The 26,516-nt window shown below is 46.5% G+C and overlaps 2 protein-coding genes across 2 annotated transcripts in view; one reads left to right on the top strand and one right to left on the bottom strand.

Annotated features, from left to right (window-relative positions):
* antxr1d (ANTXR cell adhesion molecule 1d) overlaps positions 1-1,685 on the top strand; it is a gene marked incomplete at both ends in the record, with an annotated part of 33,032 nt that extends 31,347 nt beyond the window's left edge. The window contains one exon of the mRNA XM_084458544.1: positions 1,377-1,685. Within this exon, the coding sequence (XP_084314670.1) occupies positions 1,377-1,685 (309 nt within the window). The remainder of the gene's footprint in view (positions 1-1,376) is intronic.
* Positions 1,686-4,258: 2,573 nt separating this feature from the next.
* Positions 4,259-25,601, bottom strand: rrp12 (ribosomal RNA processing 12 homolog). The gene is made up of 33 exons (XM_084458650.1): positions 25,444-25,601; positions 24,651-24,877; positions 24,389-24,472; positions 24,161-24,237; positions 23,246-23,351; positions 23,006-23,122; positions 22,651-22,789; positions 22,345-22,472; positions 21,841-21,939; positions 20,505-20,708; positions 20,201-20,301; positions 19,926-20,040; positions 19,037-19,179; positions 18,023-18,144; positions 17,803-17,867; positions 17,385-17,547; positions 15,840-15,994; positions 15,662-15,729; positions 14,502-14,595; positions 13,969-14,127; positions 13,463-13,543; positions 13,273-13,378; positions 12,916-13,023; positions 12,576-12,733; positions 11,948-12,039; positions 10,635-10,787; positions 9,453-9,622; positions 8,570-8,680; positions 7,962-8,011; positions 7,778-7,856; positions 7,040-7,107; positions 6,838-6,920; positions 4,259-4,931 (listed from the first exon to the last, which is right to left on the bottom strand). Exons 1-33 carry the CDS (start codon positions 25,580-25,582, stop codon positions 4,829-4,831), a joined length of 3,867 nt encoding a protein of 1,288 aa, XP_084314776.1. The 5' UTR covers positions 25,583-25,601; the 3' UTR covers positions 4,259-4,828.
* Between the last annotated feature and the right edge of the window lie 915 nt (positions 25,602-26,516).

Genomic DNA, 26,516 nt, shown 5'->3' with positions numbered 1-26,516 from the left:
TTGTATTTATATTTAAATTATGTCCAGCCGTTCGTGCTCATTCGCTTTTCATATAGGCACATTTTCTTGACTTAAACACTTTAAAGATTATAGGCTCGCTTTCGCAGGATCTCGGTTGACGAAGTGGTCGAGGGTATTTGAGTGAGCTGCTGGCAGGTCTCGCGCTTTCTCGCAATTGTTATAATATAATATATATATAATCATAGTAGTTATTAAATACGAATATAACTGACAATTCCACCCGCAGTCCACCCGAACTTAATCACAATGTTGATTTTTATTAGCCCACCCACCCGCGGATGCGGATATCCGCGGATGTCGCAGATATATCCGCAATATTTGCATCTCTAACGCATACACACACACACACACACACCTGCACACACAAACGCACACACACACTCACAATGGACAATGGCAACCCCGCCTGGCCCCTTGGAATGGCCCCTGTGTGACTTAAGGCCCCCGTGTTTAATAAGGTGTTAAATCAGACCACCAAGGGGGTTCCACTCTCCAACCAGAAGAGAGAGGGAGGAGAAGAGAGAGAGGGAGGGAGAGATGGAGAGAGAGGGAGGAGAAGAGAGAGGGAGGGAGAGATGGAGAGAGAGGGAGGAGAAGAGAGAGGGAGGGAGAGATGGAGAGAGAGGGAGGAGAAGAGATAGGAAGGAGAGAGGGAGGGGGATAAAGAGAGAGAGAGGGACAGAGAACGTGAAGTGAAGACGGTTGGTTGGAGATGGAACAATGAGTAGGGTTCCATTCTTCCACACTTGTAAATTACAGAGAGGCTCTGTTAACCACACTGGACACACACCCTTCACACTCCAGCTAGACACACACAAATACACACACACACACGCACTTGCACACACACTTGCTTGCACGCATGCACGCACACACACACCGACACACACGCTCGCACGCGCACACACACACAAACACACAAGACATAACCCCCTCTCTGTTCGAGAAGGATTGAGACAGAGAAAGCGAGTATTTGATGAAGAAAGGAGGGAGAGGGTTAGAAAAGAGGTTTTCATGTGAGTGCGTGTGTGTGTGTGTGTATGTATGTATGTATGTATGTGTGTCTCTGTGTGTCTTTTTGACCCAAACCACGAGTATTGTGCTGCAGGTGGACATAGTACACAAACACCCCCCCTCCCCCCAGCCTCGTGACTTTGTTAGTGTTTGGAACACATGGGCCTCTGTCATCACACACACACACACACTGGATTAGGTTTTCTGGGCCTGGCACCATAGAGGCACGGGTACAGTCAATACAGTGTGTTTGTGTGTGTGTATGTGTGTTTCCAATTATGTTTTCCTTTGCATCTAACTGCCTATCTATCTGTCCGTCCCTCTGTCTGTCTGTCCCACAGGGTCGCTGTATCAGGTTCCATCGGGTCACAGGGGACGACTCCCCTCCGCCCCCCGCCCCTCGCTCCCACACCCCTCCCCCTCCTCCCCCCTCCTCCCGCTCCCCTCCTCGCCAGCCTCCTCCCCCGGACTGCCAGCCTCTGATGCGCGCCGTCTCCTCCCCTGCCCCCCGCTCCGCCCTCCCCCCCACCTCCAGAGTGCCCCAATCCGGCCCCCCAGCCCGAGCCCCCCCTCCTGGCCCCCCTCCTGGCCCCCCCCCCGCCCGCGGACCCCCAGGACCCCCTCCTTCTCGCCCGCCACCCAGGCTCTGAGGCGCGGGGTACCCCAGACAGGCAGAACCAGATAGAATCAGTTCCAGCTCTATGGATAGAGCGCATCCAGAGCCCCGCCCCCGATGAAACACTCCTGCGTCCGCCCCTTCAACACCCCCACGGAGAAGGGGGCTTCGAAAAAGCCACGGGGGACTCTGAGCATTGTTGCCGGGCAGCAAACCTGATATCTGGAAGAATATTATAGCAGCTACGCACTTCATACATGGGAACACTTCTGATTGGTCTAGATTATAGGAACCTTGAAAACTAGACGTGCATTTGTATAGGACTGTAGAATTTTAGGAATGAACATACTATCGACTAACTCCAGTCTGGTTATTGGTGGGAAACTCTGACGCATAGATACCATATGTCAATGCATGAACAGAATTGTGACATTTTTTTAGACTGGCTTTTTTTTTGTTGAGTGGTGTACATTTTAATGTATTAGATTAACAATTGAAAGTAGTGATTATGAAATATCATGTTTTAACAGTGGGTGGTAGTTAAGCATGTCTTGTTGGTGTGGTAGTTTTAAGGGGCTTTAAGGTTGGACACAGTGGGAAGGATGGGAGGTTCTGTATGAGGACACACTGAACTGTAGGTGTGTCAGGTTCTTAGCATGTTTCCAATGTGGATTTCCAGAGTATATGTGCAGAGTGTGTGAGGGTTTGCGTTGGAGGGTGTGTGTGTGAGGGTTTGCGCTGGAGAATGTGTGTGTGTGGAGGGGTTGTTATGTAAAAGATGGAAAGTTATAGCATGTTGAAAGGATGAAATGCACACACAAATGGAATTCATTCAACCGAACATATCAGTGTAAATCCTGTTCAAAATGTCAAATTTCTCAAGTGTGTGCAAAGCATTTATAGGATTTTACCATGTGTAGCTCTCTAAAGAACCAGTGAGTGTTTTTAACTGCAGGTCAGTTTTGGTATTTAATTTATTTAGCTTGTTTATAAATACGGGGTGGATTCAGAACACAAATGCATCACTATGCAACCTGAGCATCTGTTGTGTCAGCTAAGAAGTTGGTTTCCTCTTAGCTGAATATACCGGGGATATACTGTATGAATCATATACATAAATATAATAGATATTTTCAGGTTCAATATAAAAATGAAACTTTTCATTTAGTTACAAATCAGAATCTTTTAGTGGGCTTGGAATAGCACAGGTTTGGCACTGGCAGATGTCATGTTTTTGATGTTTATCTAAATTTTGTATTAACAAACAGACATGGAGAGGAATGGTGGCTCTGTTTTAATTAAAGACCTTTTTTGTTAAATTGGTATTACTTATGTATCATTTATTGTCAATGTTGAGAGAAAAAATGGCTGAGGGGAGCAGAACGAGAGTTTGTGTGTGTGTGTGTATTGGGGGGGGTGAGTGGGTGTGTGAGGGGGTGAGTGAGAGGGGGGCGAGAGTGACCCAGACCTTGTGGGACATTTATTGACTTGTGAGTTTTAGCAGATTAAACTCTGGATGATGTCATACTGTGCTCTACTTCCTGAGGTTAATTCTACCACTGCTGGTCCGTGAGAGGCGACAGCACACAAAGACATCCTGCCAAGTTCAACCATGATAAGTTCAACCAACTAAGATAAGAGGGTGAATAAATAAGCAGCTGTATAAAACAGTTCTGTGGACATTTCTGTTCTTCACTTCTGGTGCCCCTAAATTAATCTCCACGAAGGCTAAATAAAAATGTAATTTAATCAGGCAGTGTGGCTGGGAGACCATCTCTGTCTGCAGCTCTTCCTGCTGCTGGCTAGTGTGGGAATGTTCTAGAGCACAGCAGGACATAATGCTTTGTCCTCAGAGACCTCACACACACATATAGGTTCTATGGAGGTGAGGTCTGTCTGTCTTTATCTGTCGTTATTGTATGTCTGCCTGCCTGGAGACTCGGGTGTCTCATGATGACCTCATCCACATTCAGCCTGAACCTTTCACCAAAACGTGTCCTACAGCAGCCTAAAAAGGACATGAATGAACCACTGGCTGACCGGAAACCTCAGGACAGGAAGGAATGCTGACTGGGAATGATGAAGTGGTATGATGACATAGCTCTCTTTCTTTCTCCTTCTCTCAGTCTTCCTCTCCCAAAACTCTCACTTCTAGAGAGACGGAGTGAGAGAGAGGGGGGGGGGGAGAGCAGTTCTGGCCCGGGTGTGGAGGACAGTGAACAGTAGCCGTGTTGTGTAGCGCTTGTGAACAGTAGCCGTGTTGTGTAGCGCTTGTGAACAGTAGCCGTGTTGTGTAGCACTTGTGAACGGGTCTTGTTCTGCAGTGCTCCCACTGCTGGACAGTATTGCTTTAGTAACACAGGGCTAGCTAAAAAACACAGACCACAGGAATGACTTGGTTACACACACAAGCAGGCACACACACACACACACACAACCTTCTGGCTGATGTCCCCCTCATACTGAACATCTTAAGCCCCCAATGTATACAGCAGCATACTTATGAATATTTCATATTAAATATTAGTCAAGAAATCAAGAAAACCTAGAGAATAGCTGGGAAGTCAAATATATAGTTTATTAACTTCAACCATCATATTTCACAATAAAGATTATACCTTTGTGCTGGTAAATGAACCAAATCAAATTTCTATGTTAAATTCAAACAGCCTACAGTGACCTCTAGTGGTCAAACAGAGCATAGACACTAGAGCACAACTTTTCTTCCCCACACAAGTTCATCCGCAGCAACATGGCTATCCTTTTAAGCAGGATACATAAATACATTTCTCATGTTTAAGATCCATAGTTACCACACAAAACTCAGAGTCAATAAATTGACAGAAAACTTGATAGATTCCACATGTGATTGGGGCTCAGATACTCTCACACATTCACACACATTCACATTCTCACAGAAAATTGGACTGACCCTAGTAAACAAGTCAACAGTCAAACAAACACATCGGAAAACACTTCTAGGCTTTGAGAGTGTACATATTTAGATGTGTAACTAGGCACCTTCAAACCTGACACTTGCCAGATTTCAGAACACCAGGATGAGCTTACACAACATATTGGCAGATCACATGACACCGCCATCTGACATCTGCAGCGTAGTCCAAAATGATTGGCTGCTGTCAGCAGTACAGTTCATGCTGATTGGCTGGTACTGTTTCAAGCCTTCCTCTTGTTCCTCTGCATCTTCTTCCCAGACAGCGCCCCCTTCTGGGCTCCTCTCACCATGCCCTTGAACTGGCCCTGCATCTTGGCACGCTTCCTATACAGACACAGAGAAAGAGACAGGGTAACAAGGGGTCAATTAATTTAAGTCTCTCCTCTTACATAGCTTATTACTTTTATTAAGGCTGTCGATAATAAAAAAATTAAAAAAAGAATTAATTGCATGATCTGTAATTAATCTAATCAATCGCAATGAATCACAATGTATAATTTCTTGCTGGGAAAAGCTCCCAAATGAAGATATTTCAATTAAAAAAACATTATTGTGGCAGACGAGTAAAGCATTGGATAGACATTACAAAAGGTGGCTTTAGAAGTCAATATATTGTTTTATTAAACTGTTATTTGCAACAGCTTGCGCCAATACCTGTATGTCCATGGATTTTGTGCCTCTTGATGGTGGCTTGTAGATGCATTGGAGGACGTCATTTGCAACGCTTCCATTAATCCCTTGTCTTCTACCATAGCAATGGACCAGCAGTCCATAGCAATTCATTATGCGACCGATTTTGTCTATTTGTCTGAGGTAGACTTGGCCTACTCATTCTGTGCTGCCTGCTCTCTGTAGCCTACAGGGTCCGCTGGGCAAAATCCTTTTATTTATTTTTAATTTCAATTAATTTGGAATTCATAAATTAAATTAACATGTACATGTTTGCATAATTTATCTAATTAACACATTAAATTGACAGCCTTAGTTATTATTAGGGTTTTCCCGATTACCATCTTACAGACTTCGAATACTCTTTGATGTGAATGAATGAATATCGAATAGTATTCGTTCTCCACCCCTAGGTGGCAATATTGCATAGTCTAATCTACCGGTGACAAGCTGAGAAATGCGCCAGACAGTAGCTGCGTTTCCATTACACTTTTTCGCAAAATAAAAGCGATATTTCGAAAGTTTCGACAAAGTACAATTGCGACTGGCAGATGTTTCCATTGAAAGGTGTTTTGCGCAAGAGCTGTAATTCTCGTAGTCTAGTCTCGCGACGCCACACAATTCACGCAAAGCGCAACCAGGAAGTAAACCGTGGATGTATTAAGTAAACAAACCGTTGTAATATTTGAACTTTATTTTAGCTTTCCCCTCGGCTCCGCTCTTAAACAGTGCGCGTTTCCCAGCCAAGTATCATTGCTTAGGGTCTTCCACTTGCTCCGGAGGCATATCGCGTCATTTTTTGAAGCTGTCAGTTTGCCCAAGTCTAGGTTTCATTTTTGCGTTCTGGCTACATCCATAAACTCTTGAAAGCCACTTCCAATTCGGTTTTATGAAAATCTATTTTGTACCACGATAAACTAGAACTGATAGTAACCTACCAAAATCAATCAAAACTCAAAATGGCTTTAAAAAGGTTTTGGGCTGTTTGCTACCAAACATAGGCTACGTCATCCTAGTCCGTCATCCTAGTCCACGTCATCCTAGTCCGTGCTTTGCTCACTCAAACTCTCGCCCCGCCCACGTGCTTGTGTCGCGTTAACAAAGGAAAATTCATATATACTTGCTAAACAGCAAGCTAGTAGCTGGGTAAGGCATGTCAATTTCAGAAGCATTTTCGCATCTGTTTCTTCTCCGCTACGGTGCTGCCCCACACACGTGCGCGCGCGTGTGGGTGTGTGTGTGTGTGTATGGCAGCACCGGAGCAGAGGATAGACTGAGGCGTAAATGCTTCTTAAGTTGACAGCCCTAACCAGAGACCCGCAGTGTTTTCAGGGAGAAAACACAAGCATGAAATCAGCTTCTGTTCAGTTGCACTTTTCGCACGTCACTCGGTGTAACGTGATGACAACGTTGGTATCGTTCATTGGTAAAACGAATACTTCAAACACTAAATTGAGCTCCGAATACCAACCTACCGAACGAAGAGCGTAATATTTGAATTACTCGGGCCAGCCCTAGTTATTATACCTAGATTTATGACACGGGGAAAGATGTTCCATACCTGCGGTTGAGCTGGGCCTTCTTCAGAGGGATGTAGGCATATGGGTCCACCTTGCCCTTCCTCTTCACATCTCCTTTCCCCTTCTGGAAACAAGGGAAGACAGACACACACACACACTTCACAGTGAAACACTACATTTCTTATGCCTGACGTGACGCCAATCTCAACTGTGTGTTCTATGAGGTGTGTGTGTGTGTCTCACCTTGGATTTGTATTCTCCTCCCAGTTCTCTGCTTCCTCCCAGAGGTCTGTGGATGCCTGAGCCACCAGCTGAGGAGAGTTACAATGTTACAGGCCAGCTGAGGACAGTTACAATGTTACAGGCCAGCTGAGGACAGTTACAATGTTACAGGCCAGCTGAGGAGAGTTACAATGTTACAGGTCAGCTGAGGAGTTACAATGTTACAGGCCAGCTGAGGACAGTTACAATGTTACAGGTCAGCTGAGGAGAGTTACAATGTTACAGGTCAGCTGAGGACAGTTACAATGTTACAGGCCAGCTGAGGAGAGTTACAATGTTACAGGCCAGCTGAGGACAGTTACAATGTTACAGGTCAGCTGAGGACAGTTACAATGTTACAGGCCAGCTGAGGACAGTTACAATGTTACAGGCCATCTGAGGACAGTTACAATGTTACAGGCCAGCTGAGGACAGTTACAATGTTACAGGCCAGCTGAGGACAGTTACAATGTTACAGGTCAGCTGAGGACAGTTACAATGTTACAGGTCAGCTCAGGACAGTTACAATGTTACAGGCCATCTCAGGACAGTTACAATGTTACAGGCCAGCTGAGGAGAGTTTATGCGTATACGTATATTATATGAGACAGCGAAGGGAGACAGACTACTGGGACGGTGCTTCTCACTGTTTCCTGATCACAGAAGCTGACAACATTTTTGTCCATTGGGGAACATTCATGTGATCTGACAAGATCATACCTTTGTATTTGAATTGAGGCTCAATGTCCATATCATCATCAAAGGCGCCATCTTGGATTTTCCTCTTCTGGGTCTTTTTCTGTAACCCGGGAAACGAGGAGAAGAGAGTTATAGTCCAGAATCGGGGTCAGAAGGTTGGGAGGAACTAAGATGTCTGAGTGTAGTTTTGTCTGTGGATACTCACACTCTTGACTCCAGCCTCCTCCAGAATGTCTTTCTTCTCTTCACCTTCATCTGTGGAGGAGAGTAGACTGTTCAAGTCACACTAATAAACAGAGAGACAGACAGGCCGACAGACGGGGTAGAGAACATCTGGCCCCTGTGGTGGATTTCTGTCAAATAAATTCATAAAAAAGAAAAGCCTCGTTTCTCCATTCACATAAAAGTGTTTTATTCATAGTGACCCAGCAGGGAGGGCAGTTCTCCAGTCATGACCATCAGTATAGTCATGTGAAAAGCTCTCCGGAAACATAATCAGAATGTACGGAGCATAGCAACCCAAACGCATACACAATCCAAACATGAATATGTAAATCTCTCTTAGCCAACACTTGGGGACAACAGAGAACAGGGCGGTCTGGCAGGTCAATAGCTGACCTGTGATAGAGATACCACAGACCGAGGTGTATAGGCCTGAAGGACCCCAAGGCTAGGTCATCTGGACAGATGTATAGAGTTAACCGGTCCTCTGACATGGCGCTGGGATACGGTGGGCTAAGATGGCGGACGATCTGAGTAATGCAGAGCTCGGTCGTTCTACCTCAGTAGCAGCTCAGCTGAAGAGCAGCTCACCTTTGTTCTCTTCTCCGTCCTCCTCGTCCTCCCTGATGATCAGGCGACCGTCTGACGTCACCTTGAAGCCGTGGCTCTTCTTGGTGCTCTTCTTCAGGTCAGGGTTCGTAGCTGGACGCCAACGACAACAATGACAAACAAAAACAATGTCAGGGCTGTCACTACATATGAGCAGTATCTAAGTGGGTTACATGTATAAATGTGCAGTATATAAGTGGGTTACATGTATAAATGTGTAGTATATAAGTGGGTTACATGTATAAATGTGTAGTATATAAGTGGGTTACATGTATAAATGTGTAGTATATAAGTGGGTTACATGTATAAATGTGTAGTATATAAGTGGGTTACATGTATAAATGTGTAGTATATAAGTGAGTTACACATGTATAAATGTGCAGTATATAAGTGGGTTACATGTATAAATGTGCAGTATATAAGTGGGTTACATGTATAAATGTGTAGTATATAAGTGGGATACATGTATAAATGTGCAGTATATAAGTGGGTTACATGTATAAATGTGTAGTATATAAGTGGGTTACATGTATAAATGTGTAGTTTATAAGTGGGTTACATGTATAAATGTGTAGTATATAAGTGGGTTACATGTATAAATGTGTAGTATATAAGTGGGTTACATGTATAAATGTGCAGTATATAAGTGGGTTACATGTATAAATGTGCAGTATATAAGTGGGTTACATGTATAAATGTGTAGTATATAAGTGGGTTACATGTATAAATGTGTAATATATAAGTGGGTTACATGTATAAATGTGTAGTATATAAGTGGGTTACATGTACCTCCTTCCTGACCGATCTAGCGGAGTCCAAGATTTCAAGATGTTTAACTAGAACAGTTTATTTAATAATCAATTACCCAGCACTCTCTGGGAGACCTTGGGGTCCAGGAAATTGAGTGGTTCGTCTTCCTGTCCTTCCTTCAGCCAAGCCCGCCCCTTCTGCTTGCTGGCCTTCCGCTGGGTCCTAGAGCCCTTTTCTTCATCCTCCGAGGGTTCGCTGTCCGACTCCGCCAGGATCTCCTCAATACTGAAGAGAGAGAGAGAGAGGAGAGAGGAGAGAGAGAGATTGTAGAGAGAGAGGTGTGTAGAGCTATCCCGAATACCATTTTACAGGCTTTGAATACTCTTTGGTGTTTCCGAACTTTGGTGTTTCCGAATCCGAATACCCGAGTACTCATTCTATCCTGTAGGTGGCAGCATTGCATAATCTATATTATTAAGCCTGTGACAAGCTGAGATACAGCCATGGCACAGAAAAGCTAAAACACACGACTAGGCAGCTCAGCAAGCTGTCAAATGAATCACTGCATAGCAGGATCACGTTAAACAACCGAATTAACATTTTGATTTTAAAGACAATTTTAAGAACTCAAAGTTTGCTCATAATGTGAGGCAACAACTAGGCTAACAAGAGTCAGAGTGAACTAATTAGACTACCTGGCAAGCAAAGATAGAACGATATACTGTAACGCAATGCTTAAAATAGCATAGTCGGTTTATTAACGATATAGCCCGCCTTGTAAAATATTCTTTCTGAAGGCGTTGTGGTCGCTGGGATTGCAAAGGCAATGTTTTGCTGTCAATGCCAGTCTCGGGTAGTGGTCTGTGTTGTTTTTTCACCATGCAAATGGGCCCGGCTCGAATTCTGACTTCTTGTCTTAAAATACAAATACTGTTCCGTTTCTTTTTTTTGCCATGGGTGCATTGCACACTGAGGCGAGGCTATGTGGATTGTTTACAAGCATTATCCTGCAAGAGCTTTTAATTTCTATTTTACCAATGTTCTATTACCTGCTATATCTAAAAGTTATTCACTAACAATGTATTTTTGAGCTGATTTAGCAAAGTTTTGTTGTAAAAGTCGAAGCTTCAAATACTGAATTGAGTTTCCAATACCAACCTACCGAACGAATAGTGAGTACTCAAATTACTCAGGCCAGCCCTAGAGGTGTGTGAGTGTTAATGTGTTCTTCCTCCTTGGCCTGCTGTGTGTGTGTGTGTGTGTGTGTGTGTGTGTGTGGTCAGGTACGAGTCCCTACCTCTCTCCCTTGGCTACAGGCGTGTCGTCCTCGCTGTCGGAGCCGCCCTCCTCTGTGGCCTGCCTGCGTCTCTTGGTGCGAGCCTCCACCTTCCTGATGTTCACCAGAACCTTGTGGTGCTCCACAGGAAGCATGCTCTTCACCAGCTCAAACCTGTACACACGCACGCACACACACACACGCACAGACATACACACACACACATGCACACACACACACAGACATACACGCACACAGACATACACGCACGCACACAGACATACACGCATGCACAGAGAGAAAGATAGAGACAGGTATAGAGGCAGCAAGAGGTAAAGAGAGAAAGAGGGAGGAACGGAGAGAGAGAGAGGGGGAGAGAGAAAGGAAGAGATTCAAGTAGGGATGCACGGATTGCAGTTGCACACAAGCGGTGGGTCTGCGTGTCGTCCCCCAGTAATCTTGAGCATCAAACACTTCATTTCCTGCATTCTGATGAATTGTTATGCACCAACATTTGCACTGGACTATCTTAGCTAAGCTAACTGAATGCTAACGTCATTTAGGGATAGTTGGAAATTTATGGAAGGGGGTCGCTGGAGGACTTTTGAGTGCTCGGAAATAAAAATGCATGACCTTCCCTCTAACAGAAATTATTTTTTTGACCCTCCCCGCGTGATTGAAAGAAAATAAAGATTGACCCTCCCCCACCAAATAGGCAGGATTCATTTTAATATGGTGTTAAGGGCGCCACTGATTGGCCAGATGCTGTATACGCCCACTGTCTGGATAGGCCAAGCACAAAGATCGACAGATAGCCAAAGAGAAACGAGAGCCTACACTTCAACGATAGCGGAAAAATGAAGAAACCATTTTGTTTTGATCGATTCAAATTTGTACAACTCTCAATGGACGCAAGTTAAAAACAGAAACCCTCCCTTGGACTAAAATTAAAAAAGCATTTACCCTTCCGTTTTCCTCCAGTGACATCCCATACATTTCAAACGGCCCCTTAGAATAAAACACATAGAGCTAGCCTACATTCATAGTTACTAACAGAAGACAGACTAAAAACGGTGATTACATTACTTATTATTATTACATTATTTAGACTTTCCCATTCAGTCAGTCTGAATGTTTTCATTTTTATTTCTTCATCTCCAACTCCCAGACAGAAAATGTCTGCTAGCCATGATGGTAATTTTCACTATATTAAACTCCATTGACTAAAATCGTTAGCCAACTAAAAGTGTGCTGTTTTCGGCATTAGAAACTGTGGGGTTGTAGACCTGTACATTCATAGGGGAAACATCACACTGCAGAATATGGAGCCTTACCCAAACTTCCTGATGAACTTGGTAAAGATGTTCTTCAGCTTTGTCCTGAAGTGTCTCCTCACATCGTCATGGATGCTCCCTATACCCTCCATCTGAGAGAGAGAGAGTGAGAGAGAGAGAGTGAGAATGAGTGTGTGTGTGTGAGAAGAGATTGAGTTAGAAACAATGTAAAGCTCTATTTTCTACCAGGACAACGTGAGTGTGTGTGTGTCCTACCATGACAGTGACATGGGACGCCAGGGTCTTGTGAGTGTGTGTGTGTCCTACCATGACAGTGACATGGGACGCCAGGGTCTTGTGAGTGTGTGTGTGTCCTACCAGGACAGTGACATGGGACGCCAGGGTCTTGTGAGTGTGTGTGTGTCCTACCATGACAGTGACATGGGACGCCAGGGTCTTGTGAGTGTGTGTGTGTGTCCTACCATGACAGTGACATGGGACGCCAGGGTCTTGTGAGTGTGTGTGTGTGTCCTACCATGACAGTGACATGGGACGCCAGGGTCTTGTGAGTGTGTGTGTGTCCTACCATGGCAGTGACATGGGACGCCAGGGTCTTGTGAGTGTGTGTGTGTCCTACCATGACAGTGACATGGGACGCCAGGGTCTTGTGAGTGTGTGTGTGTCCTACCATGACAGTGACATGGGACGCCAGGGTCTTGGGGTCCATTATGAACAGGATGACCTTGATGAAGCCCAGGGCGGCCTTGACTATCTCCCTGGTCCGAGACCTCAGCAGCAGACAGACGTTAGCAAGCAGCTGCTCCATGGTGGACACGTCTATAGAGTCTGGACACGGGCACACACACACACGCGCACGCACACACACACACGCGCACACACACACACACACACACACACACACACACACACACACACGCACACGCACACACACACGCACACGCACACGCGCTCAATACTCTTGTCTTTTCACCATGAACTAATATAAAGGCCAAAGGCACATGCTTTACCTTTATACTGAAACAGCAGCCTGGTGAGTGCCAGGACAGAGCAGGTGATCATGGTGACGGAGCCGGTCAAACCCACGTACACCATCAATAGGTACTGCTGGAGGGCCTCTGAGGGGGGGGGGGGGGGGGGGGGGGGGGAGAGGGTGAAGAGAGAGAGAGAAGTGAGGAACATTTTAAATATATATATATTATTAACCATATAATATTATTGAACACATCCTTCTGCACATTGTCTCTTTTGATTGCAAACCAATATTGATTGCTGACTGACGATGGTCAAATGTGAATTTAACCTATCAAATGGAGTCAGGTTAGTGTGTGTGTGTGTGTGTGTGCGTGTAGGTATGTGTGTGTTACCTTTGGCATCGCCACAGAAGCGGATTAAGGCGTTTCCTATCTCCACCAGGAGACTGTAGGCGTTCTTACGAGCTCCGACTGACACCTCCTTAGTGCAGATGATCACCTGGGGGAGAACACAAAGACGCAATTAGTACAGAGGATCACCTGAGAAATGAGTGTGTGTGTGTGTGTGTGTGTGTGTGTGTACCTCAGGCAGCAGGGTAGTGATAAAGTCTTTGTGTTCTTCACTCAGTTGCTTCACTATGTGTATCAGACACTTCAGTCTGGGCTGAGAGAGAGAGGAGAGAGCTAGTTACACACAGCCATGCTTCCAATACACTTCATTATCCAACTATCTCTTTTTCTTTCTTTCTTTCTCTCACTCACACACACAATTTAGCTTTTATATCCTTGTGGGGTCGCTATACCCAACCATAGCCATAAAATGTAAACCTAAGCCTAACTTTTGACCCCTAAATGTAAACCATTAAACCTAACCGTATAACCTATAACCCCAGAAAACCCCTAAACCCTAAACATGACCTTTGACCACTAACGTTAACCCTACCCCTAACCATAACTGTAAACAAGCCCTAAACCTAAAATTAGCCCCCCCACAAGGGTAGTTTTACAAGCACATGCGCATCACACTCTCCAACTATCTCTTTCTCTCTCTCGCATGCACGCACGCACGCACACACACACTAATCTCACCCTCTTGGCTGGTGACGAGGCGTTCTTCAGGGTCTCCAGTAGAACATGCTTGAGGGTCTCCAGGTGAGAGAGAACGAAGGATGTGCTCTCCTCTCTCTCTCCTCCACACATCTCCTCCAGCACACGGTACGCCTTCTTCTGCATGCCTGCCACCTTGCTCTGCGCACACACACACACACACACACACACACACACAATCTGTAAGTTGACTTTCTGTGTATCTTTTCCTGATCTGTGTGTGAGAAATAGTCTGCATGTGAGAGACAGTGTAAGAGAGACAGTGTAAGAGTGTGTGACAGTGTGTGACAGAGTGAGTGTGTGTGCGTGACGGTGTGTGACAGTGACTGTGTGCGCGTGTGTGTGACAGAATGTGTGACAGTGTGTCTGTGTGTGGGACAGTGTGTGACAGAGTGCGTGTGTGTGACAGAGCGTGTGTGTGTGTGTGGTGTGTGTTTGCATGTGTGTTGGAGACAGAATTTGTGACAGAGAGTGTGTGTGTGTGTGTGTGTGCACGTGTGACAGTGTGTCCTCACCTCCAGGTAGGGCTTGATCAGCTCAAAGGTGTTGCTCATGGTGACCTGGTCCACCTGGGGAGCCATGGCAACCAGCAGGTCCATGACCGACAGCCTGGGGGAGGACGAGGAGATGGAGGGAGGGAGGAGGGAAGGAGGAATGGGTGGATGGATGGATGGATGAAGGGAGGGAGGGATAGAGAGGGAAAGAAACTGAGTGAGTTGAGTGTTTGGCCAATGAGAGACCTACCGTATGAACTCAGTGCTGTCTGGTCTGAGAGAGAGACCTACCGTATGAACTCAGTACTGTCTGGACAGAGAGAGACCTACCGTATGAACTCAGTGCTGTCTGGTCTGAGAGAGAGACCTACCGTATGAACTCAGTGCTGTCTGGACTGAGAGAGAGACCTACCGTATGAACTCAGTGCTGTCTGGTCTGAGAGAGAGACCTACCGTATGAACTCAGTGCTGTCTGGTCTGAGAGAGACCTACCGTATGAACTCAGTGCTGTCTGGTCTGAGAGAGAGACCTACCGTATGAACTCAGTGCTGTCTGGACTGAGAGAGAGACCTACCGTATGAACTCAGTGCTGTCTGGACTGAGAGAGAGACCTACCGTATGAACTCAGTGCTGTCTGGTCTGAGAGAGAGACCTACCGTATGAACTCAGTGCTGTCTGGTCTGAGAGAGACCTACCGTATGAACTCAGTGCTGTCTGGTCTGAGAGAGAGACCTACCGTATGAACTCAGTGCTGTCTGGACTGAGAGAGAGACCTACCGTATGAACTCAGTGCTGTCTGGACTGAGAGAGAGACCTACCGTATGAACTCAGTGCTGTCTGGTCTGAGAGAGACCTACTGTATGAACTCAGTGCTGTCTGGTCTGAGAGAGAGACCTACCATATAAACTCTGTGCTGTCTGGACAGATAGAGACCTACCGTATGAACTCAGTGCTGTCTGATCTGAGAGAGAGACCTACCGTATGAACTCAGTGCTGTCTGGTCTGAGAGAGAGACCTACCGTATGAACTCGGTGCTGTCTGGACTGAGAGAGAGGCCTAACGTATGAACTCTGTGCTGTCTGGTCTGAGAGAGAGACCTACCGTATGAACTCAGTGCTGTCTGGACTGAGAGAGAGACCTACCGTATGAACTCAGTGCTGTCTGGACTGAGAGAGACCTACCGTATGAACTCAGTGCTGTCTGGACTGTTAAGCCTCTCTGTGGCCTTCTGGAGGAACACACACACCATCTGGAGACAAGCAGAGGGTCACTACATTAGACGGCGACTGTGTGGATGTGATGCTTTGCGTGCATGTGTGTGTCTTGTCTGTACTGCTTCATGTAGACCTGTGTGTGTACCTCTGTGTCCGTGACGGTCAGGTAAACTTTGATGGTGTCGAGGACAGCCATCCTGTAGGGGGCGAACTCTCCCTGAGCCGGCTGCTGGCAGTACACATTGAACAGGATTGGCAGGAAGTTCTTGGAGAAACGGCCCACCTCTGCCTTCTCTTCCTCTGCAGGGAGGCCACACACACACACACACACACACACACACACACACACACACACACACACACACACACACACACACACACACACACACACACACACACACACACACACACACACACACACACACACACACACACACACACACACACACACACAGTATTCAGTACCTTGACATTAAGGCGTCTTTCCATAGCCATGTACCTGTTCGACTCAACTTATTTCAACTTTTTTCTCGTGTTTTTCCACAGCAGAACCCCCCACCCACCCCTAAATGTGGTGAACCGTCATAGCAATGCCGCATGACATCATCTAGAGAAGTTTCCCTGCCTCCGCTACGCAAGATCAATCGCCAAACGGAATAAATACCGCACATACAAACACAAAACTGCTTTACCTAGATCAATCTTGTATTACCCAAGACACCCGCTGGAAAACACTTCCCATGGTCAGATTGAGCACCAGCGTCCACAAATTCAGGCCTCCATGCAGTGAAAATCCAAATCACTTCCTTGTTTTGACTGCTGCCTAGCGCGATTGGGAGTCTTCCCAAACGGAATAAATACCACACATACAAACACAAAACTGCTTTTCCTAGATCAAGCTTGTATTAACTAGACCGCTGGAAAAAGAATCCCCATGAAATACGAGGATGAGGAGTTCTATTTCGGGAGGCGATCGCACCTTGAGCTTAACTGAAGCGAGCTAGTAAAGAGTGACAATTCTCTTAGACAGATCAGTGGTCTGCGGAGTTTACTAGTCTAAAACAGATTCCCAGCCACTCAGCGGCAGCCAATTTGCATTCTTTGCACAGGGTTACTCACTTCGCTCTCCCCAAAACAGTACTTCAGCCTGTCTTTACAGATTATTACTTAGCAGATCTAAATGTGATTTATTTTGTTACATTGAAGAGTAGGCTAGCTTAATATCCTGTATAATATATTATAAATATTATAGCCGAATATTTAATTAGGCTATAATGTGAACATTGATATTAGCGTATTACAGGTAATATCTAATCTAAACTAACCGCTTTGGTTTATTGCCCACCCACCAGGTGCATAGTGTGACAATAACCCCACCCTACACCTGAGTACTGTGAGTGAGGTGACAAATTATTAAAATCTTTTTATTTTTATCAAATGATACTATATTTAGTTTAGCCGACTAGCATTTCCTAATGACTAGCAGAAGCTGCGCCGTATAGTCGGACTATTTGCGCACATCCCTAAAATAAGCGTTTATATTGTCCAACTACTGCTAAAAAAAAGTCCTTTCTTCATGGCCACTGACTGGAGTATATGACATGTTTACGTGGTGCTCTTGTTCCGGATAGTGTGTGTGTGTGTGTGTGTGTGTGTGTGTGTGTGTGCGTGTGTGTGCATGTAAGCTTACGTGTGTTGCAGCTCTTGGTGACGAGGGTGCGCAGCGCCTGACAGATGGTGAGTCTGAGGTCGGGCTGCTCGTTGATGGCCATGCCCAGCGCCCGGGCCACGCCCTTGAACGACGCCTCCAGGTCCACCGGCCCCACGCAGAAACCAGGAAGCATGGTCCAGATCTGACAGGGGAGCAGAGAGAGCCCTAACACTCAGAACACAGAAGCCACATCTGATGTGGGGGAGGCGGACTAGTACCAGGTATTGTGGATGTTGTAGTCCATTGATTACTTCATTGATCCTCCTCCGAGGAAATTAAAATAGTCAGCATCGCATAAAATACAAAAAATACAGAAAAAACACTTACGAAGTGCAACACACACACACACACAAGCTACCATGTTGTCGTTGGTAGCGAGTCAGAGAAGCGTTCGTACCTGCAGCTGTAGAGTGTGGTAGACTTTAGACTCCAGATTCTGTCCTGCCTCCTTCAACTGCTCAGCTACAACAAAGAGGACGACAGGGAAGTCAGGACACACACACACACACACACACAGACACAGACACAGACACATACACACACACAGGAGCACAACCGCACGCACGTGCACACACGCACACAGGAGCACAACCACACACACACATTCACACACACACCTCTCTGTCGGAGCGAGGTGGCGAGAGGGAGGAAGTAGGAGGTGAAGAAGGCCAGGTGTGTGTTCTTCACGTGGTCACGTATGACCGGCACCAGCCAGCTCCGAGGGAACTCCAGGTCGTCCCTGGAACACACACCACACACACAACCAACCTTATGAGCTCCAGGTCATCCCTGGAACACACACCACACACAACCAACCTTATGAGCTCCAGGTCATCCCTGGAACACACACCACACACACAACCAACCTTAGGCTGGATGCACTGATACACTGACTAATGATCTTAAAAAACGTGGGAGACCCCAGACATAACGATAGCTTTGACTGATTTTTAATATTTTAATTGTAAGATGTGTGTTATGGCAGTGCAATGCGCCTCGTGTTTTGCAACCTGCAAACGCACTCTGCCTGAACCAAGCCTTTTAGCTCCGATCTCCGGAGTAGACTTGGAACTTGGAACTTGAATTCCCCACTTGGAACTTGGAACTTGAATGCCCCACTTCACTCCCAACCTTTGATCGGGCTTAAAAATAAAACTGATTGGCCGATCCCGATCAGTTTAAAAAGGCCCTGATCGGCCCTGATCTCAAAGATCGCATCACGACATCCCTATTCTAAACCCCAACACATAGAGCTGGTTGTGTGTGTGTGTGTGCGCGTGTGTGTGTACACAGGGTTTTTCCTGGCTCAAAATGAGGTGGAGGTGGTACTTTAAAAGGACCATACCGGTCTAAATATGATTTCATCTCCTAAAACTAGCGACCCTCTTGCACAAATGCTCCCAATTATATTTCAAGGTCGCACTGATAATTTTTTTTACAACAAATTGCTGGAAAACAAAAAATGAGTATTAACTACGCAAAATGTGTACAGGCTGGCAGGTCTTAGTGGGTTTTTTTGTCGAGAGCTGGAGGCGGCACAACATTTGACGGAGGTGGCTGCCTCGTCATTCTCTATGCAGGAAAAACCCTGGTGTGTGTGTGTGTGTGTGTGTGAGAGAGAGAGAACTCACTCATTGCCAGTGATGTTGAGGGGTATGGCTCCAAGCACAACCTCTGGACCCATACTCTCCACAGCGCCCCCTACGGCCAGGTCCAGCTCTCCACTGAAGGGGAACCTGGGGGTGGAGCGCAGGTCGGCCAGGGACTGCAGAGACTGACGGACGACACACACACACACACACACACACACACACAGTTACTGACTGATCCCGGCGTGTGACGGTGTTGGTATGTGTTTTGTTAGTACAAGTAGCATGTGTAGGTGTGTTTGTGTAGGGGTGCAGGTGTGCATGTTAGGCTTGCTGTGGTTGTCGGGATTTCTGCATCCACAGTGTGTATTCACCAAGCCACCGCCCCCACCGTCACTTTACCCATTTTGTTCATTTTCTCATATCAGCGGCCACTCACGATATGAAAAAAACTACTTTTTGTAGAATAAATCACATATTATTTGATTGTACTGAACCCAGAAAACCGCGATTATAATGTCAATCGATGTTTTTGCTGCGTGTGAGAGCTGTTCCAATCCTTACTACAGCGGTATTGTAGTATAGTCGCGCAGCTATGACCAACATCCTCATTCAAACTACAGCGCATGTGGGCGGAGCGGGTGGTTTCTCAGTGGAGCCCAGAGCGTGTTTTCAGAAGGTCGGAGCGATCGGCATTCTCTCCTGCTCTGGTGACTCATACAGCCTGAGATCACGCTCATATAGCCTGAGATCACGCTCATATAGCCTGAGATCACGCTCATATAGCCTGAGATCAGACAGAACGTCAACTCGTTCACTCTGTCGAGATCAAGAGTCAGTCAACTTCGGTGGAGTGGGTGGATTCGAATGTCTGGACCCAGTCTAGCTCAGTGTGTGTGTGTGTGTGTGTGTGTGTGTGTGTGTGTGTTACCTTGGCCATGACAGGGTGAGCCTGTCTGCCAGCAGCTCTGTAGAAGCAGCCCAGGACCTGAAGCACAAAGGGCCAGGAGGAGTGGAACCTGTAGGAGAGACCCTCCTCCACAATACTAACACACACACACACACACACACACACACACACAGACACACAGACAGATCAGTCTCAATACTAATACAGCCACTGTGTAAATGCCTCGATCGGAGGCAGATTCGTGTGGCAGACGCGGTTCTAGTGTTATAACGGTGGTACCAGCAGAGAGAACTTACCGGAACATCTTGCCGACGTAGGCGGGGTTTCCAGCGGAGGCCGTGGCCGCGACGGGGCCGATCTCCTCCATGTGAGGGGCCACACACTCCGTCAACAGAGTCTACAACACACACGTGCGAATTGGCACACAAACACACACACACCCACACACACACACACACGTCAGTCGGTCTGGCCGTCAAGTGGCTACCCGGGGCTCAGACTGAATCCCGCGCAGACCGCTTCAAACCTGGCGCCAACGTGAAAGTGACGTGACCAAAACTGGCCAGCGTGCGTTTGGTTTGCGCCGGGGGGCGGCCCCACCTTGAGCGTGTTGGCGGCGGCGGCCACCGCCTGCGTGTGCGGGGACAGCAGGCAGGAGAGGGCGGAGGAGAACAGGCGGGGCAGGTGGCCGAGGCTGAGGGCGCTCTGCAGACCGGCCAGGTGGACGTGGGCCTTCTCCATCACAGCCAGCCAGGCCAGCAGAGGCTGCCGGTCACTCTCGCTGGGCAGGTAGTCGTACAGGGCCTGCGGGGGGGCGACACACACGCTCCAGTGTTCATTTTGGTAGCCATTTTAGATTTGGAAATGCATGTAAGTATTAGTCACATTGAAGTCATTTTGAATCATTCTTAGTTTAGTCTAGTTTTAGTCAACGAAAATCATTATATTTGTGTAGTTTTAGTCACATTTAATAGTCCATCTGAGAGCCACATTCAACTCCTTTCGGCCTAGTGTTGTGTCTATATGTATGTCTATGCATTCTTCGGGCTTGCTTGCAGTACTTAAGCTGTCCGTTAGATGTCCCTCCAAGCCGGCTGATTACATTGCCCTTGTAGTATATGGGTTGAGCATATACACCAAGTAATACGGTTGTGAGCTCATATTATATGTATTACCACGAGATGCCAGTTGCGGGGTCTTGGTGTATGTTAACTGTCAGATTAGACCTGGGTTTGTACGCATCCATCCTTCACGTAAATCCAAGCCATGGGGGGGGGGGGGGGAGGGTCCTCTTATACCCTTGTGTACTGGATATAAAGAACCATAACAGCCCTAGTCTCAGCCACAGACGGTCCGTCCACTGTGCACATACTAAATCATTCATTATCTATGGGAGTCGCATCCCTGGCAATAAAGTTACTAGTTTCCGGGATGAATCTGTTAGCTAGCTGTTAGCTAGCTGGCAATGGTAATAATTGCCCAAATAGACAAGGTATCTTGTGTAATGTTATGCGTGGCCTGTCCTTTAGTCTGCAATGAGTTTACTAGCTAACTAGAAGAATAGATATCTGCTAAGCTAGCCATCGATAGCTAATGCTAGCTAGCTAACTGAGCTCAAGCCATCATCACTTGCCTGTCTGATATCAGGGAGCGGAGGTAGCAGGACCATGCACCACATTGCCAAGGTGCATGTAGGCTTCAAAAAAACGTTCAATTTTGAATGTCCGTTAATCCAACACTGACATTTAAGTCTCGTTTGAGTACCTCAACGAAAAAAAAAATTGATTTAGCTAGTTTTTATTTTCAAAGATCCGTTTTTGTGATGTCACATCTTAGTCATTTTTTCGACACACTCGCGGGGTATTCCGTTCCTATATTTCTACTGAAGAGGAACGTGATGCTATATCTGGACAGTGTGGGCTGGCGTGTGTCTCACCGTGATGATTTGTGCGTTGAGTTCGGCAGACAGAGTGGCAGGGTTGGGCTTGCCACTGAACAGCATGTGGAAGGCCTGCATGGCGGACGCAGTCACCAGCTGCACACAGGGAGAGACACCAACACAGAAGACCGATTTTAGTGCAAGGGGTGAAACAATATATGCGTGTATACGTGCCACGAAATATCACAATATATCAAAATGCATAGACGAGTGAATGCAGTTGTATTCGATCAATTATGTCCTGATATCGCAAGTTGTAAAACATAAAATGGAACTACAGGGCAAACAGCATTGTTTTGCATATTGTCTTTCCAATTAAATACTATTTTTCCAGTCGTATATTCATCAAGTTTTGTAAAAGAAAAAATGTAAAGAGTGTAATAACATTGTATTGATATCATGAACCCAATTTTGTGTATCGTATCGTGAGTGGAGTGTATCATTACACCCCTAATTAGTGTGTGTGCGTGTGTGCGCTCTGAGTTTGAGATGTGTTCTCACCACATGGCTGAGGGTCATGACTCGTAGCAGCGTTTCACAGCAGGATTTGACGGCAGCCAAAGGGAAAGTGACCATGAGGTCTCTCAGGAGGCCCAGCACATGCAGCGTGGTGGTGTCCTCTTTACTGCCTGCTCAAAAACACACAAACAAACCATGTGATTCCTGGAACAGCTCTAGGGTACTGAGAGGGGAAGACGAAAAATGAAGAGTGATTTAATTCACTATTAAAGTAAATGACTGAATGACTATCTCTGTATATGTTATTTTCGTTTTGGGGGAGAATGTGAGTGAAGGTCTTTTTCGTACCCCCTGCCCGCTCCATCTCTTTGATGCAAAACTTGGCAGTTGTCATGGCAGCGGGGTGATGGGGCGGGGCATTGTCCGCAAACAGGAAGTCGCTGCCTCGGAGGATGGAGCACACGCCTTGCTGAGCTGCTTTACGCACCTGAGAGAGAGAGAGAGCGAGAGAGAGAGAGAGAGAGAGAGAGAGAGAGAGAGAGAGAGCGAGATCGAGAAGAGGGGCGGAAGAAATGTATTGCCGAGATGTAAAATGTCTCCCAAAATACATCTTTAACAACTATGCGAGGTGCAGTTCCCTCCATGCCTGCAGCAGAAGCCTTGTGGTGCAGTAATGAGAGCCAAACCCTGCCGCGCCACAGACCTTGGGCTTGCTGTGCACCGTGAAGCTGAGCAGGCCGTGGTAGGTCTGGAGGGTGGAGGGGTAGGACCACACCGACACGTCCTGCTTCTTCAGCAGGGTGGCCAGGCACGACAGGATCTGGGGAGGGAAGCAGACGCACACAAACAAACAAACACAAACATACAGTCAGATTTTATATGTACAAACAATCCTTGCAAACACTCAGCCACACACACCCCTCACTCATTCTCACTCACTCACCCATCGGAGAGCTAAGGCAGACTCGGCGCTGGCCTGTGTTGACATGACGTCCATCAGGGCTTTGGCCGTGTCCGAGAACTTGGAGAGGAGGACGGGGGAGGGAACTCTTGAGGGCCATGGAGAGAGAACACACACATTATTTGAGAGATGTAAAAATATTGATTTGATGTGGTTGAGCGATGCAGAGAGACTAAAATGGATGTTTGATCATAGGGTATTTGCACTTGAAGAATATTTAGAGAATGCTTGGGACAAACGAACAAAGATAACTTATATGTGATGCATTTATTTAGGATTTTGACGAAAGACTTATTTTTATTTGTTTATTTTCTGTTATTGTTTGGATACATTGCATAGCTTACAAACCGTGAGAAGTGTATGTGATATAGTGAATTATTGTTTACTGTTTATGGTGTCTTATAATCCTGTAAGGGATGGGTCCTCGGACATGACACGAAAATAAATATGCATTCATTCATTCACACACACTAGTATCAACACCTGGGGTGAGTTCAGCCCTGACAAAACGCTGTAAAACGTTTATTAAAACGGTGGTGGGTTGAACACCCTGTGTGTGGCAGGGTTTATGCATCAGTCTGCTGATGGGGTAACACCTCTGATACACCCATCAAACAAGATAAAACCTACCTCAAGGCCCGTTTCACACCGTTTCGAGGATGTCGTTCAACCCAGAAACTGTAGTAAAACCAGATTGAACTCACCTCTGAATGAACAAACCCGCCAACACACACTGACGTGACAGGTGTGATCGATTGGTTGAGGAGTTGTGTGAGAGCAGTGCTATGACTGGTCAAGGATATGTGTACAGCTGTGATTGGTTGAGTTGTGTGCATGGAGCAGTGAGAGCACAGATGTGATTGGTTAAATTGTGTGAGAGCCTAGCGCGGTACTGACCTCTTCATGACCAGGTTGAGGAGGTAGGCCACAGCTGCCTGGGACTCCCCCGACTCCACCACCTCCAGAGTGGTCATCTGAGACACACACAAAGTCAGTAAATTGTCCATAAAAGGGGTTTATGAAATGTCAAAAATGCCATTGGACTAATGTAGTCAGAGAGAGAGAGAGTGTGAAAGAGAGTGAAAGAGAGAGCGAGAGAGAGAGAGAGAGACAGGCAGGACTCACCAGAGCAGCAAAGTATTCCGTCTCTGTCTCCTTTCCACCCTGAGCCCGAATCACCTCTGTGACGGCTGCCAGCACGGCACAGATCTGGAGGACACACCCGGTAGCTTTACTAAAACACTCAAACATGCACCCACACTGTGGGAGATGTTAACAATCACACAGCCATCGCCCCATCCTGAGTCTTGCTACCAACTACACACAAATGACCACACTATTGGTTAGTGTAGCAGTAAGTACTAGTAGTGCCCCAGGTTCAGCCCACCTCCTTGTGAGCAGCAGAGTTGGACTCCCAGAAGCGCTGCACCTTGCCGAAGGTGAGGTTGGAGCAGTCGGACAGCCCGCTGAGGAAGGTCTTCGAGGTCCTCTCTGACGGCGCCTGCTCCGCCTCGTCCATACAGGCGTCGCCGCGGACGCCCTTGCCCGTCTCCAGGGGTCCCGCCTGCAGCTCATTGTGCAGCTTCAGAGCATCAACTGTCAAATCGCTCTTCTCTGGAGAAGAGTAATGGAGACACAGTGTCAGTGTTTTAACACCATATTCAGGTTCATTCAGATGCATTCTCTGACTGACAATCTCCTCTGCTAAATGAAGTCCTGGAAATCAGTTATTTTTTTCTTGGAGAGTGAGAATGCACATCAGCCTCCTTGAGTATAAAACACGTCTGTTTTACATGTTAGAATGTCAACATTTAGCAATTTGAATAGTTTTGGCAATGGACGTGTACATCGTTTGCCAATTGTTTACCGAAAGTAAAATATAAAAGTGGGTCGTTTCAGGCTCACTTCACACACAGTTTGATAGCCTGGGTGCATATTCCACTCCAAAGCCTGATATCAGGCTAAGGTTACTAAAATAGCACATGACGTAGCCAAATAAGACAAGGAGACAAAAGCAGAGAGACCTTATTCATAGTCCAATACTGTTCAATTTATTAGCCACATTTGTTTCGTGAACAAAGGCTGATTTGTGTGAATATTGTTATCTAGCTAACGTTAGCCACCTAGAACCACATAAGTTCAGTGGCTCCCCACGTGTGATCCAGCTTTGATCAACTCACCCGTGGGACGGCTGAAAAAGCGACTTTTGGCTGCCTGTCGGAACCGGCTCGTCTGCGGATTGGAGTCACTGCTATGTCCTTTCTTCCATCGTTTGAGTTTCGATGAGGCCCCGGATCGTAGTTTGCCAGATTTCACCATTTTGTCCGACGTTTAAAGATCACGCTGGCTCAGCAGCCATGAAACTGCAGGACTCGGTCGCTCTGTGAAATACGTCACCGTGTTTTTCTCGCAAAATATCCAGCAGAGGGCGCTGTCTCCCCGAAAGTAAAGTGATATCATGGATGTATTAGTGATATCCATGGGGATAACATGTTCTGTTAGATTGTGTTGTTATTATGTTGTTGCTGCTACGAGGTAGTGGAGGTTGGTGACTCAAGACATTGGGGAGGACAGGAGGAAAAGATACGACCCACGTCCGGGGGCATGTCCCCTCCATGGCATGCCCCCCCCTGGATGCTTTTAAAAAATATTGCTATTAATGTGGATTTACAGACGATTTTAGCATGAGTATATAGGGATTTGTCACACGGTCAAAGGTTTATATGTTCACGTTTCAGGTGTCTCTTTTGCTCCTTCTGTTGGTGTCTCGCTTACTGGAACATGTAGCACACTAATACTGCGAATTGATCAAATGTTGCACACTTAATAGTTAACTTAATAGATAACTTGTGGCACTGCTCCCACACACCTCTTTGCTGGCCTCACGGAAGTATGGGCGGACTCTGTCACATTTGAGAGGCTGTGAGCGCCGACTTGTGGTTCTACAGCAAAATTAAATTAAAGTAAACACGACTGTGCGTTATATGTCTGTACACGAGTGTCAATTTACACATTTGTGCCTTTTTGTCTGCAACTTCTAATTCAGAACATAGGTTTTTAATACACCCGTGGTTCTCATCGCTTCGGTTCTATGGCGCGTTCCAGGCAACCCGTAACTTCCCACCCGTAACTCGTGTTTTTCCGACCTCCTACACGTGAAAATGCTCTGGAATGGCAGTCAAACCCGTAACTTCCCACCTGTGAACTCGTACAGATCGATGTACTCCCAGTTGCCGGGTGGGAAGTTACGGGT

Source organism: Borostomias antarcticus (genome assembly GCF_949987555.1).
Source record: "Borostomias antarcticus genome assembly, chromosome: 25".
In the NCBI taxonomy this organism is placed as follows: Eukaryota; Metazoa; Chordata; class Actinopteri; order Stomiiformes; family Stomiidae; genus Borostomias; species Borostomias antarcticus.
This window is presented reverse-complemented; position numbering and strand designations above follow the sequence as displayed.